At 36.9% G+C, this 15507-nt stretch overlaps 1 protein-coding gene across 1 annotated transcript; it reads right to left on the bottom strand.

Moving 5' to 3' along the window:
* Nucleotides 1–826: 826 nt before the first annotated feature.
* Nucleotides 827–1423, bottom strand: FGFRL1 (fibroblast growth factor receptor like 1; the record flags this gene model as incomplete). Its single annotated transcript, XM_023750791.1, is given in 4 exon segments — nucleotides 827–1020; nucleotides 1023–1043; nucleotides 1046–1333; nucleotides 1336–1423. Coding segments are annotated over 4 exon segments (591 nt in total), but the record flags the coding sequence as incomplete, so codon positions are not given.
* Between the last annotated feature and the right edge of the window lie 14084 nt (nucleotides 1424–15507).

The following is a 15507-nucleotide window of genomic DNA, read 5'->3' as shown; positions in this document are numbered from 1 at the left end:
GGGGACACAGCATCATGTCCCCAGCCGGCACTGAGTGGGGACACAGGGTCAAGTCCCCACCCACCTGTGCCTGCCATGCACGCAGCCTCCTGCTGATTGGTCATTACACATTACAGCATGAGGGCGTCATGACCATTAGCATATTAGCTCTTTATTATATAGGATTATATCATATATACATGATAACATACATATATTATATATAATTACACTAACATACACATATGAAACTTCCCCTTTTGAATACAAATGTAACATATAATAGCACAATGTTCTACCCCCATTTAATTCACTTTGCAGTTCATTTTGGGAATGACTTCATACCAGTTAGTAGAGATCTACATCGTTAACAAAAGGAAAAAAACACACAAAAACTCCTGCAGAGTATTCCACTATATAATTGTTAAATTTATCAAGCTATATTTATTTAGTCTGTATTTCATAAATATTTGGGTGATTTTTAAATCGTTGTCTAAAATAAAATAGCCCCTTAAATATTTTCTTGTGACTGGGTGAATTTTTTGCCTTGATATTTCTATTTTAAAAACTTTATAGTTTCTAAATTGACTTTTTACAATTTGAAAAGATTTTTCACTTGTTATTTACTTTGGTAATAAAAAAGTTTGCAGGTTTCCAGAACTCTGAAATTTTTAAACCTGTGCTAAAAACAGAAGGCTTATAAAAATCTGATTTCCTTAATAAAAATTCTAATTTTTACTGATATTGTAAATTTTAATATTCATTACATTTTAATATTCTAATATTAATTACATATTTGAATCAAAATATTAATTTTTTTAGAGAAAAAGGATGCACATATTCTTGTTTAACAAGATAAATATGCGAAGCTACAGAAGCAGGTGTGTAGGTGTGACTGTGAGATGTCAGTGTGTGCAACTGTGTGTGAGTGTGTGTGCTTGTGCGTGTGCGTGCACACGCGTATGTCCATTTAGAGTTTGGGGTAAAGCTTGGGGTCGGCAGCTGACCTAGGGCCCAGCAGGTGCTGGGGGGCCGCTGGGCCCCAAACTCTTCACACAGCCCCGGAGGGCTGGTGACAGGGGCAGGTCCTTGCTCCTGCCATGGTCTCTGGAGGTCCCAGGTGTTTGGTGTGCAGTGTTTGATTTGCGGTGTGTGGGCACAGAGGGCGCGGGGACAGGCGTGCACGGCTTCTTCTTGGATTGGCAGAATCACAGGAGCACGGTGCCCAGGATGGGTGCCCAGGATGAGCACGGGCCACAGTAGCCTCGTGGCTGAGGACGAGGGGCCACGGGTGGCCCTAGCGACTTTGGGTATGGCCCCAGGGTGAGGAAGGGGCTGCAGAAGCTGTAGCCATGGTGTTGGCGTCCAGGCCGATGTACATGCCCGAGTGGTCCTGCTGGGCGCCAGTGATGAGCAGCTTGCTGAGGTAGGAGCCGTCGTGCCAAAATATTCAACTTTAACCCACCTTTTAAGTTCTTAATTTTTGAATTTTAGATCTAGGACCCGTCTGCATGGATTTTTGTTCTGAGGTATAGTACACTGCACATTTGGTTGACTTCTTTCTATGTAAACAAGTCACGAATAATATAAATGAGTTAAGATCGGATCAGATACGATGAGGGCCGAAGAGTGATGGTTGATGCAAACAAGAGGGGTGATTAGTATTGTTCTTGCTGCATGATGAATTACACTACATCATGCTTTAGAACAATGGATTGTCCTTCAGGATATCAAAGACGTTTTAGCAAAGAACATAATGGGAAATATAGAGTCCTTTATCATTTTGCAAAAAGTGAGAGTTACAATAACAATTTTGAGAATTCTTTTCAAGTCTCAAAGAATATCATGGTGCTAGCACTGATGAGAATGTATGCACCTTGTCCCTGGTAATGGGCACAGTGTATTTTATTGTTCTTTTACTCTGCAGTACCATTCTGTGATGACTTGTAAGATGTTTTGATCTCTGGGTACTTTAGTTTAAAGTGTACCAGGAATTCTGCTACCCTTGGGGGTGTTAGTAGAATTCTAATGAGTCTGTTTGATCTACCATGTTAAACACAAATGAAATAAATCAGCAGAAATACACATAGTGAGTATATCAAAGAGTTATTTCTACTTCTGGGTATAAGGCAGTTGCTAAGCAACCTGTGTCAGGCTTCATGGTCATCTGTTAGGAAGGACACAAAGTCAATGTTCATTCAAGACAAGTAAGATCGTAAATGAAAAAAAGACCATTTTGTTGGACTCAAGAAAAAGCTGCTTCGATGAATGTATAATGGTTACAGGATATGAAGCGTCTATTTGCTGATGTGTTTAAAAGAGCAATGAAATTGGCACCAAAAAAAAAAAGGAAAAGAAAAAAGAAACTAACAAAAACCCTACATTCAATCCAAGCAGGTTGGGAGGACAAAGAAAATAAATTAAATGTTGTATGAATTGTTCCCACTTTCCAGGATCTACCTTCACAATACTGGTTATCTGTGGGCTGTAATAGCCTTAATAGGTGTGCAGCCAACCTCCCAACAACAGGGTAGTCCACAGTGCACCTTTGGGATTTGGAGTTTTATTGATAATAATAAAATCACTTACAATCTTTTTTCACATTTTTTAATGCCACATTTTAAAATATGATGCCTGTAACTTAGAAAAGATTTTTTTTCAAAGAAAAGAGGTATGGGATAGGTTTCAGGCTGAGTTTAACAAAGCTATCTGAGGCACAAAGTGTGGAGGAATTATGTTTTTTGCTTTGTGGAACCTATATGTTCAGTATCTAAAAATGACTGATGATTCTTCTTCCTTATTTTTTCTGGCTATATATATTTTTCTGATATTAGACTATTGCTTGGCTGATCAAAGCATTTCATTGTGGTGTGTTCCATAGAGTCATGCTTAACTGCAAAGTACCATTTACAAGCCACTTGGCCTTAGACAAAGTTTTCTTTTTTCTTTTTTAACTCATCAGAGTCAAGTTTCTTAAATGTAAAACAGGGCTCTAAACAGTCATCTCATGAAATTATGAGACTCTAATGACATTATGTGTGTGTGTGTACATTTATATGCCTAGTGGATAGTATAGTCTTATTTCATAATAATTATTACTACTTATGGCCTACCCTAGACTAATATATTAGGACATAGTATTCCAAGTAGGATTGTTGGAATTTTGACTACTAAAGGCATAAAACATTTTAATGAGACAGTACATTAATTCATGTCTCTCTTCAGATTTTTTTTGATAATCACATTTAATTAGGATTTAGATACTTAATAGGAGTTTTAAAAATATTACACCTGTATTTGAAATACAAATGGCAGCCCATTTTCTTTTTGTTTCTGCAATAAGTATAAAACACCTGAAGTTCATCAGTAAAGGAATGTTTCTTTCCATAACATTATAATATCTTAGCATATCCATGATACAGAAAACCCGTCTCACAGAATCATAGATTCTCCTTGGAATTTGAGGCCAGCTTTTTCTGTTTGGAGAACTATTGCATTTAATTTTGTGATCCTGTTAAAAGTCTGTTAACATTTTCCACAATGTTGAGTTCAGTGATACTGTGAAGTCAGTTGAGATGAGCACTGTGATGATGAGGTGAAAGATCAAGAATCTGTCCTTAGGGAATTAAGCCCTATCTTTTTAGGGCCAGTCAGGCCTAGGCATTTCCTCTGTGGCAGTAGAACATTCATAAATTGATTAACTCTTTTTTTTTTGCATGGCTACTATGTGCTAGGGCTAGGCGCTATGGTAGATGCAGGGAATATAGCAGTGAACAAATTTGAAGTGAACTCTGCTCTCCTGGAGCAGTGGGGGAAATGGTAAAGTTCTAAGTGTATTGAAGGAAATTAACAGGGTGTAAGGATAGAGGATGTTGCTGCCGGGTTGGGTGAATGAGTTGAGAGGGTGGCCAGGAAAGATCTCTGATCAGGTGCCATTTGGACTGAAACCATTCAGGACAATGTTGACTCCCTGGCCCTCAGTGTTCAGTATGGGTAACTACCTCCACCACAGCTGATGTATAGTATCTGTCAATGACCTTTCTTTTGTTTCCAGGACTCATGAGTTTGAATAACATAGCATGGTTTTTCATCTCCTTTTTTACTTTATGAAGGCATTCAGCTTTTATCTTTGTTTTCCGAGACAGGTATTTTATTTTACTGATAGATTCTGTGTCATTCTCTAGCAAGCCAGTGCTTCTTTCATTTTATGAAGATGGTTTTCTTCTACACAATTTCATTTCAATGCATGCTTTTTTCCCATATGAGTGATGAGCTCTTTAAAAATAATCTGTTGGTACAGATCAGGAAGGAGCTGTAATCAACAAATTAGAGTGAGGTTGTTCCATTTTGCAGGTTAGTTTTTCTATATCTTGATTTCCAGTATCTCATAAACAGTTAAATATTTGCTTAGAAAGGGATTTAGAAGGTCATTTATATAGTATTAATTACTGCATTTTTAAAGAATTTTAACTCTTTCAAATCATTACGTTATTTATATTTAGAGAGAAGTCTGGTTTAGCATCAGTAATAAAAGTATCCTTGCATTGGCAGGAATGGTGTATTCAACTTGGTTACCTCTCAAAACACCCATGAGTTGTAACAGCAGGAGCATATTAATCTACACAATTTAAACATTAATAGATTAGCAATCATGTTTATACATTTATATTATTAAAGCCTAAAGTGCACAAATTCTATTTTAATACAAACCAGTGTCTACATGTCTATTTGGATGATTGGGAGTTTTCGAAATTTACAATTAGCAGCTAACAATTGCTAGACAAGTATTATGAGAAAGGAAGACAAACAATGTGAAACATAGAAGAGAAAGTCACATTACAATAACATCTGTAACCCATGTTTTATCTTCATTGTGTTACATACACTATAGGTGAATGGCTTCTAAAACTTATCAAGGAGATATACAAATGTAAATATGTTGTGTACATAAAAGAACTGGTTAAAATTTATTTTTTCCTATGGATTTTTTATTGTTCACCTTTAATTAAAAAAACAAAGGAAAATTAAGCTGTTTTACAGTAAAGTTTTCTATTTGTAAAGATTTGAAATAAGCATAATTATAAAGCATAAAGTAAGGAATTCTGTTATGTTGAACAATGAGGAAACAATTTTTCAGACTGTACATGCATTTTTATAAATAATTTTTTCAGACTATATATTTTTTCTAAATCATGCATATATTATATTTATAAATATCCATACATTATCTTTCAGCCTCTCTCTCTATATATGGTATATACCATACCCATAAGTACTTTGACAGACATTTGTGAATAAACATGAAAATAATTTCATTTTAATGTACAGAATAGTTTTAAAGATGTTCTAAATATTTAGGGGAATTTTTGTGGTTCAACTGGTATTTTGCTATGGTATTAAGACTTGGACTTATAGCAATAATTCAATTACCCTTGATTAAAGTGCTGTGTTTATCTTTGACTGACTAATAGAATCACAAAATACTGATATGTTCAACTTGACCCTCTTAGTGATCCAGATCAATTACTCCAGCTATATTTCTTTGTAGTAATTTTCTTAATGGCCTTGCTGACATACCCCCATTTTTTGGAGAATAGCCCCACCTTTACTCAGATGACTCACTATGCCTCTGTTTCATGAATTCATTAAAAAAAAGTTCTGTTCTCTTTTAGAGAATATTTAGGCTGATGACAAAGTTGTTCCCTTGTGACTTGGCCTCATCTATTGAGTGAGTGCATGGCAGAGATCTGGCCTGGATAACTACTCTCTTTTCATCTTAATTCTTCTGGGTCTGAACCTTGGAGTCCTGGTCTGTAAAATCAGGCTCCAAGTCCAAAGTGGAGGAAACATGAAGGATATTTGCTTTTCCCTTCTATTCTTCTCAGTTTCAAACTAATGAAAAATATCAGAATGTAAGTTTATGCTATCCCCATTTTTGAAGTCAAAATAGAAGTTAACAGGGCATAATTAACCAACTATTTTATTTAAATATTTTTTCTTAGTGTGCATTCCTCTCTCAACTCAAAGAGGAAGTGTTTATGTATATACTTTGCTTGTAGAGAATTTCCTATTCTTCTTATATGCATCATCCCATCATAAGGAAGTTGTCAGCATCTACAGTCCAGACACCTTGAGTTGAATAGCACTTGAGCAGGTTTCCTAGCCCCTGCCAACCACCATTCTACTCTTTGATTCCATGAATTTGACTATTTTAGATACCTTGTAAAGTGGACTCATGCAATATTTGCCCTTCTGTGATTGCCTTTTTGCACTTTGCGTAGTGTCCTCAAGGTTCATCCATGTTGTCACATATTGCATAAATGTTTTTTAGGCTGGAAAATAGTCCATTGTGTGTGTGTGTGTGTGTGTGTGTGTGTGTGTGTGTGTGTGTGTGTGTGACATTTTCTTTATTCATTCACCTGTCAATGAATATTTAGGTTGTTTCCACATTTTGGCTATTGTGAATAGTGCTATGATGAACATGAGAATGCAGATATCTCTTCAAGATATTCATTTAAATTCTTTTGGATAATTACCCAAAAGTGGCATTGATGGATCATACAGTAGTTCTATTTTCAGTTTTTTGAATTAAATAATTCAGACTATTTTCCATAGTGGCTGCACCATTAGCGTATTCCCACTAACTGAGCAAGGGTTCCAATTTTTCCACATCCTTGCTAACACTTGTTTATTTGCTTTTTTAAAAAATATATTTTTCATTGATTTCAGAGAGGAAGGCAGAGGGAGAGAGAGATAGAAATATCAATGATGAGAGCAAATCATTGATCAGCTGCCTCCTGCACACCCCTACTGGCGATGGAGCCCGCAACCCAGACATGTGCCCTTGACTGGAAATGAACCTGGGACCCTTCAATCTGCAGGCTGATGCTCTATCCACTGAGCCAAAGTGCTCTTTCTTGTTTGTTTGTTTGTTTTTATAACAGTCATCCTGACACATGGGAGATGACGCATGATTGTTTTGATTTGCATTTCTCTGATGATTTGTAACATTGAGCATCTTTCCACATACCTTAGAAATCAACAGCAGAAGGAAGACTACAAAATTTACAGTTATTGGAAAATTAAACAACACATTCTCAAACAACTAATGGGTCAAAGAAGGAATAAAAAAGGAAATTAAAAAAAATCTGAGACAAATGAAAATAGAGACAACATACTGAAACTTATGGGATGCTGAAAAAAGCAGTACTGAGGGAAATTTATAACAATGAATGCCTACCTTAAAAAAAGAAAGATCTCAAAAAAATGACCTAATTTTATACTGTAAGGAACTAGAAAAAGAAGGAAAAAACTAAGCCCAAAGTTAGGAGAAGGAAGGCAATAATAAAGATTAGAGCAAAGCCTGGCCTGTGTGGCTCAGTGAGTGTTGACCTATGAACCAGGAGGTCACGGTTCGATTCCAGGTCAGGGCACATGCTTTTATTATATTATAAAAATATAATAAAAAATATATTAGAGCAGAAGTAAATGAATAGAGAATAGAAAAACAGAAAAAAATCAACCAAACTAAGAATTTTTTTAGAAAGATAAACAAAATTGACAAACCTTTGGTTGGATTTATGAAGAAAATAAGAGACTCAAATAAAATCAGAGGTGACGAATTTTTGATTCTATGAGAGAGTATGATTTTCTTCAACAAATTACAATCCATGGCTGCACGTATTTTTATTTTATTATTTTTTATTTTTTTTACATTTTATTGATTTTTTTCAGAGAGGAAGGGAGAGAGATAGAGAGTTATGAGAAACATCGATCAGCTGCCTCCTGCACACCCCCTACAGGGGATGTGCCCACAACCAAGGCACATGCCCTTGACTGGAATTGAACCTGGGACCCTTCAGTCTGCAGGCCGACACTCTATCCACTGAGCCAAACTAGTTAGGGCTCAATTTTATTTTTCAATTACAGTTTACATTCAATATTATGTTGTATTTAGTTTCAGGTGTTCAACATAGTGGTTAGATGATCATACACTTTACCAAGTGTCCTCCCCAATATTTTCAGTACCTACCTGGCACCATTAATAGTTATTACAATATTATTGACTATATTACATATGCTCTATTTTATATCCCTTGACTATTCTGTAACTACCAATTTGTAGTTCTTAATCCCTTCACCCGTTTCATCCAGCCCAATAGAAAGAGACTCATAGATTCAGAGATCAGACTGATGGCTGCATATTTCTTGTCTTCCATAGTGAAGGGCTGTGGGGAGGGGAGTTGGGAAGAGAGTTGAGCTCCATTATGTGCAGGCTTTGATCAAATATTTGGACTCTGTTCTCAATTCTGAGTTTTTGTTAAACATCCCACACTAAGATTCCCTGAAACTCGTTGGAATACATGCCCTATCCTTACTGAGGGAACAGGGCAATTGATCATTACCTGTGTTGCCCTGGAGGTTTTACTTTCATTACAGCTTCTTAGCTTCATTGTTCATTTCCCAAACTTTGTTTCTTCCCTGTAGCTCTTTCCACCATTTCCCATCAGAACATCACTCAGCTTGTTTTCCCTAATTTGGGGGTATTCAGAAAGGACTCACTATTTGGCTTTTGAGGGAGAGGGCTGAGTGAGAGATTGGCTGCCTCATGAGAAAATACCTCCCACTCTACTCTCTTCCCCCTCTTGGCTGCCACTTCTTGAGCTTCCTGGCATTGGATTAGTTGTTACTGCTGAATTTTTCCTGGGTTTTATTTTTATTTCATTGACTTGGATATTGGGAAAGGAAATTTTGAGCAGCTGTTTTATTCTACCATCTTAGCTCAAAAGTCCTCAAAGGTTTTTATTATCCAGAAAACGTATTTCTATTCATTGTGCAGATATGAAAATTTCTAAGAGGCGATTAGGTAGGACGCATTATCATGTGAACAAGTACTTAATTACATTAGATATGCAAATGTTTTTTGAGATTATACTTTTGTAAACAAGATGATCTTGTTATAATGGAGGTTTTGTGATAGCTGCAATGTAAAGGAGTCTCAGAGGAAAAATTAGGGAAACTGAATCTGTGACCTATTATTGCCTGAAATAGTAGTATGCATAAAATCTAATGAATACCAAAGACTGTGTACAAAAGCACAATCCAGCACACGCTATAACACAGTCTCATTCTCTTCTTTTAATTTACCTAGATTACTTTTCCATTTCTTTTAAGTGAACTGAAGAAATGTTGTCTTAGACTGACACACTTTGGAATGTTTTAAATCTCTAGCCATCAAAAACACACTTGGCAGAGAACTAATTTCACACCTCAGGCGTTAAAACCCAGGGTCTGTATTCATTGTTTATTTTACATAATGTAAAACAGCATGAAGCATGATATATTATACAATGGATCAATGGGAATTTTAGAAAATAGGGAATCATTTTACATTTACACCTGGTAGATGAAATTTTATATGTTGAAAGTTGTCCTGATATATGAAACATGATGATTTTTTCAGTCAACTGAATTTTTTGTTACTAGCACACATTAAATAGTAAAAGATTTCAGTGATTATTGTTTGATTATATTTTCCTGGAATATAATGGTAATTTATGAGTTATTATGATATCAATGTTAGTATCCAGTAAGCCAGCCTTTGTTTTAAATATAGGATATATAAAAGCTAGAGGTCACCATAAAATGTAGATTAATAAAATTGGGGGGTGATACTGCAGAGAAGTGAATGATTAGAGAGATATTTAGGAGCAAGATTGATAAGGCTTAGTGATGTACTGGTTATTGGGAATAAGAAAGAGGGTGGTTGCAAGATGTCCTTACTGGTTTCTGTTACGAACAACTAGAAGAATGGTACCAACCAATGACTCTGAGAAAAATGGCAGAAGGCCCAGTTAGAGTTCTAGTTTTGGACATTTTAAGTTTAAAGTACTTTTGAGACTTCACAGTGAAGATGCTGATTGTTAATTAGATATACCATGTTTATGCCTTTATATTGTGTTATCATTTAATATCTCTTTAGAGACTGTGGACTTTTGCAGGCTAGAATACATATCATATCACTCAAAGTTTTATTTTGAGGCAGCAGGTACTAACTCCAATTAAGTTTGTTGAAAAGATATTGTTGAAAAGATACCTCCCAGGATTAATATTGGGCAGGAATAGTAGGAATGAGAAAATGTTTTTAGAAACAATCTACTGCTGCTTCTTTAGTGCTGACACCTCAACTTACCACAGCTGCCACCACATGCCATTTCTGTGCCTTGACCCTGCAGCCTTCATTACCGATACTGCATCTGTAGGCAGGGTTGCTGAGTCAGAGTCAGATATGGTTACAACCTTGCTCACTAGATTATTCTCTATCTGTAAGAATAACTGGGAATATGAGTGTCTGATATTTTCAACTCCTATGAAAGAACAAGCTTTTGCCTTTCCATCAAGATAATGGAGTGCAGATCCTCCATACAACATAGAAAGAGGTTCAGATTCTGGAAAGTTAATCCAAATGGCAGATTTCCACCCATGTATCTTATTCATCTTTGTTTACTTAGCACCTTCAGTAGGAGCAGTAGCACATCCTATATAATAAAGAGCTAATATGCAAATGGTCATCACGCCCTCACACCATCATGCCATAATGGCTCAGACACTCAACATTGGGGAGAGAGGAATGGGGACCAGCCAGGCACAAATGAGCTCACAAGAGAGGAATGGGGACCAGCGAGGCACAAATGAGCTCGCGAGAGAAGAATGGGGACCAGCCAGGCTGTGGCCCAGGAGAGCGACAAGCCGCCCGCCCTGCGATCCCAGGTGCCAGCGTCTGTGTCTGCACCTGCGGCCCAGGAGAGGGACAGCTTCCCATCCCATGGTCCTGGGAACCAATGGCTGCACCTGCAGCCCAGGAGAGGGACAAGCCGCCCGCCCCACGGTCCTGGGCGTCAGTGCCTGTGGCTGCGACCTCGGAGAGAGACAAGCCACCTGCCCTGCTGTCCTGGGTGCCTGTAGCTGTGAACCAGGCGAAGCCACCCACTCGTGGTCCCCTGCGGCTGCGGCTGGCCCAGGTGAAGCCGGCCTGGGTCCTGGGTGTCTGCGGCCAGCCAGAGAGAGGGAAGCCCGGGTCCTGGGTGCCTGTGACCGGCTGGAGGAAGGAATCCTGGGTCCGGGATGCGGGTTGAGGCAGAGGTGGTTAGGGGCGATCAGGCAGAAGGTTTAGGGGCGATCAGGCAGGCAGGCAGGCAGGCAGGCGAGCAGTTAGGAGCCAACGGTCCCAGATTGCGAGAGGTAGTTGGACATCCCCTGCGGGGTCCCGAATTGGACAGGGTGCAGGCCAGGCTGAGGTACTCCCCCCGCCCATGCACGAATTTTGTGCACCTGACTTCTAGTATGTAATAACAAATAATTGATTTTGGTTGTCTTAACAATGGATTAGAGTAATTCAGATAATATTTTTCATCATTTTCATCAATCTTTCTATGACTAAATTATCATGTATTATTTCAGTTTGCTTTTGTAAACTAATCTCACTGTCATATTCCATACTTATCATTATAATTTATTCTTTAGCAAAATATGTATTTTTTTCAAAATAACAATGGCCTTACCTTTCTTATTTGAGGGATGTAGAGCACATTTCAGTTCCCAAAATATTTTATTTAAAGAAAACTTTTTCTTTCCAATTCTCCTTTTCTACCTGTGCCTTATAATGCTAAACAAATAAATAATATTTGACATTTCCTATTGTTCATGGCATGTTTTTTCCCTAGAACTTATTTCACATTCCATCAGTCCCATTCAAATTGATGGAATGCAATCATTTAGCACTTCTCTTGCCTTCTTCTTTTTTATGTTTGACCCCCTAAGTTTTATTTTTCCCTTCAAAAATTTGAAAAACATTTGTTTAAGTCCTTCATTGTCTTTATAAGTTATAATAGGTGAGCAACAAAGATTCTAGTTGAATCTTGTCTAATGATGGTGATGATTAATGAAGAAATAATTTCTTATTAATTTGAGAAGAATAATCTTACTAAGACATTTCTCCCCCGACATGCAAATTAGACAATTTTACTTGCTTATTCCCATTTTACCTCTCAAAGTTTTGGTGTGAAAAGAAGGCTTTTGCTTTTCCCTCCCATTAATATTGCAATTTTCCTGGATATTAGCATCTTGATGATTTTTCTTTCTACAATAGCAAGAGCTGTTGTTAGAAGAGGCATGCTGTATTATAATGCTAATTACCTGTCCTTTATATCCAGGCTCTCCTGGCGTGCTCTAGTGTGTCAATTATGCTAGAACCATGTGTGTTAGAATGCTTCTCCCTGTGTGCTTTTAGGTTAGCACTGGCGGGGGTGGGGGGTGGGGATGGGGAAAGGACTTTATGAAAGATCTGGGAGGCAGAAGTGAAGCAGTAACCATTTCCCTAGGAGGCCTACATGGTTAGATGCAGTGGCAGATTCACAAGTGCAGGCAGGCGTCGCAGGTTCCAGCTAGGTCTTGCATCCAGCTTTTCTTTCTGATTGCTGATCCTGTTGACCCACAGTGGTTCCAGCCCACCCCTGGACTCTCTGTGGTGGACTCACAGAAGTGGCAGGTGCACAGGAGCCCACTTCCCACAGACCTCACTATGAACTCTTCTTTCACAGCCCTGGTTCAGTGGTTGAATGCGCTTCTCAGATTGCCTGATTGGTTACTCTTAACTCTCAGCTTCCAATTCCTTATTGAACTTCCTCTTGCCCAGCCCTTTCTCTAATTGTGTGAGATCTAACTCCTGTAGTAAATCTCTTGGCCCATAACTCATGGTGGTCTGTTTCCTCGTTGAACCCAGACTGATTCAATTATTCATGGTGAAACTTGTTCTGATAACTTTTCCTTTGCTGTTTATTCTTTGTCATGAATTACTATGATTTTTTTTCAAATTTAAGACATCTTATTCTAAATAACGTTGATTTCAATTATTGGCAAAAACTCTAAATTAATTTTCTTAGGGTTATTCAATGTTCTGATTCTAGTGCATTCTGAGCATCACTAAAACTATAATCATAGCTTACCTACTATTTTTAAAAAGCTCATTATGCTGATGACCTTGTACAGAGTCATGTGAGGTTGTAGTACCAGAGTTGTAGTAATAAGATAATCTCAATTTTATTTGAACTATATAAAATATATTTTTGTACTACACCCTTGTGGGACGTATAGCTAGATTAGTTAATCTGAACCCTTAACAAATGTAAGCAACATATCTGAATATGGGTTGATTAAAGTAATCTGTTTTATAATTTTTTAGATCACTGGGTGATGATGTTGAAGTGTGGCTTTGTTTCATATTTATTTTTAATTAATGGAGGTGAAGTATATGTTGTTTATTTGAAAGTGTGGCAATATGGGTGATATGTCAACTTAAAGTTTCTATTAATTAAGGGTATGGAAAACTTAAACTAACAGGTAAAAAACTAATGCAGATTTTAGTTTTCTCACTTAATTTTTAAATAAATATTTGCTAGCTTTGCTATTTTCATAACTATCAGAGTTTAAAGGATTAGAAATCTAAGGCACAGAGGAGATAAGTAATTTATACAGGATCACATAGAGAATAAATGGCAGAAGTGGGTTCTGGGCCAGGGTTGTTGGATTTGAGTGCTCATGTTTGTAACAACTACACAGTACATCCTCCCAGCTTCCTGCCCAGCAAATATGTTGAGAAGAGAGTGGCCATTGAAGTTGGAAAAGCCTGGAGTAAAATATCAGCCCTGTGGCTTACTAATTACTCTGCACTTAAGTAGGGCAATTAAACTCATTTGTCTACAATTTATTAATTTGAAAAAGTGAGATAATTACACATCCCAAGGTAGTTATGAGAATGTTAATAAATTGTAAAGCACATTATAATTGGTAATCATGAATGTATTCTCTAAATATATATTTTCTACATATTGTCCTTAGTAATAGAAGAGCGGTTAAAAGAAAGACCTGTTATGTGCTTGGGGAGTTGGGTGCATTGTCCATTTCTAGATGGAAGAGATATTGCTTAATTTAGACAAAAAAAGTTTAAGTAGTAAAAAATGAACAGTCATGGACAAATGTTAAATCAACTTTCTTACGTATTCTTAAGGAAATGTTATGTAGCCATTAAAATATTTATGAAAACTTTATAATAACATGGGGAAATGTTAAAAAATTAGTGGACAAGTAAGATACAGAATACTACATATAAAAGCACATTTAAAAAGTGGAAGAAAACTTTAAAATATTAATAGTAATGGGCCCACACGCGACACTTTTTTCTTTGTTTTATTTTCCTGTGGTTTCCAGATTTTCTGTTACCTTTAAAATAAAGTATAAGCGTTATTTGAGAAGTTGTGAAGTGCTATTGAGAATGGTACCTGTTGTTTATTCATGGGTGTGAATCCCACAATAGAATGATAGAGAAGGTAATAAATTGCTTTTTATTTTATTGGCAATGCTAAAGAGGTACGTGACCAAACTTCTTTTCTTCAATGGCTTTCATACATTTTCTTTCGTCTTTTTCTTTTCCCCACAATTATTGCTAGATGTAGAGATATTGGCACCAGTACAGCACTTCATTTTCTGCAGAGGAGTGCATGCAATATTTATATATTATATCTCATTACCCTGAAATCAGTTTATGATAAAGGGAGCCAGAACTCTTCCATGGGGCTGCTTCTTTTTGTTTAAAGAGGCATCGTTTCATTGGAGTGTAGTAATGGCCATAGTACTTTAGCAAATAGCTATAAAACATGAAAACGTCCTCCTTTCTCATATTAATCCATCAGGAAGCTTTCAGGGATCCTTCTTGTCTAAAATATTCATAGGCATCAAAATGTCCTGAATGCCCTACAGAATTTGTGCAGAGCCAGACAGATGATTGATAGTGAAGTTCTGTTCTGAGTCACTCACAGTATGTAATTCTATTTGTCTTGCCAAATACGGGATAGCAGGCAACTTACAAAAGGTAAAGGTAACAGGCACCGTATTTTCTTACGTTTAAAAAAGAACTTGGTGTCTCCCCTTTGCTGTAATCCACTGAATGTAGCAGATTTTTATTAAATAAGAGAAAAGGCAGGTGAGCTATTCTTTGTAGAGTGCTTTAAACTTTTATTAAGCAAATATTATTATAATTCAGTTACTTTTGGTACATATTTTAACTGCATGAGTAAGTCTTAAGTAAAGGGTGTTCAAATGTTGTCTAATTAAAGAAAAATGAGTCAGGGTGTCTCATACAAGCAAGGTAGGCAGTATACATTCAATATGTTCCTTAATTAGTAAAAGTAATTTTCATTCTTCCAGTATTTTTAACATTAGCCGTTTAAAGCTATTTATTATTCAGTTTTCCATTAAATTGAATGTGGGGAACAGTATGGAGTTTCCTCAAAAAACTAAAAATGGAACTGCCCATTTGACCCAGTAATCCCACTTCTAGGAATATATCCCAAGAACTAGAAACACCAATCAGAAAGGATATACGCACCCCTATGTTCATAGCAGCACAATTCACCATAACTAAGATTTGGAAACAGCCTAAGTGCCCACCAGCAGATGAGTGGATTAAAAAAC

The sequence above is a fragment of the Myotis lucifugus genome, unplaced genomic scaffold (genome assembly GCF_000147115.1).
Source record: "Myotis lucifugus unplaced genomic scaffold, Myoluc2.0 scaffold_15, whole genome shotgun sequence".
NCBI classification, from domain to species: domain Eukaryota; kingdom Metazoa; phylum Chordata; class Mammalia; order Chiroptera; family Vespertilionidae; genus Myotis; species Myotis lucifugus.
The sequence above is the reverse complement of the archived record's forward strand: the minus strand, read 5'-3'. Positions and strand labels throughout refer to the sequence as shown.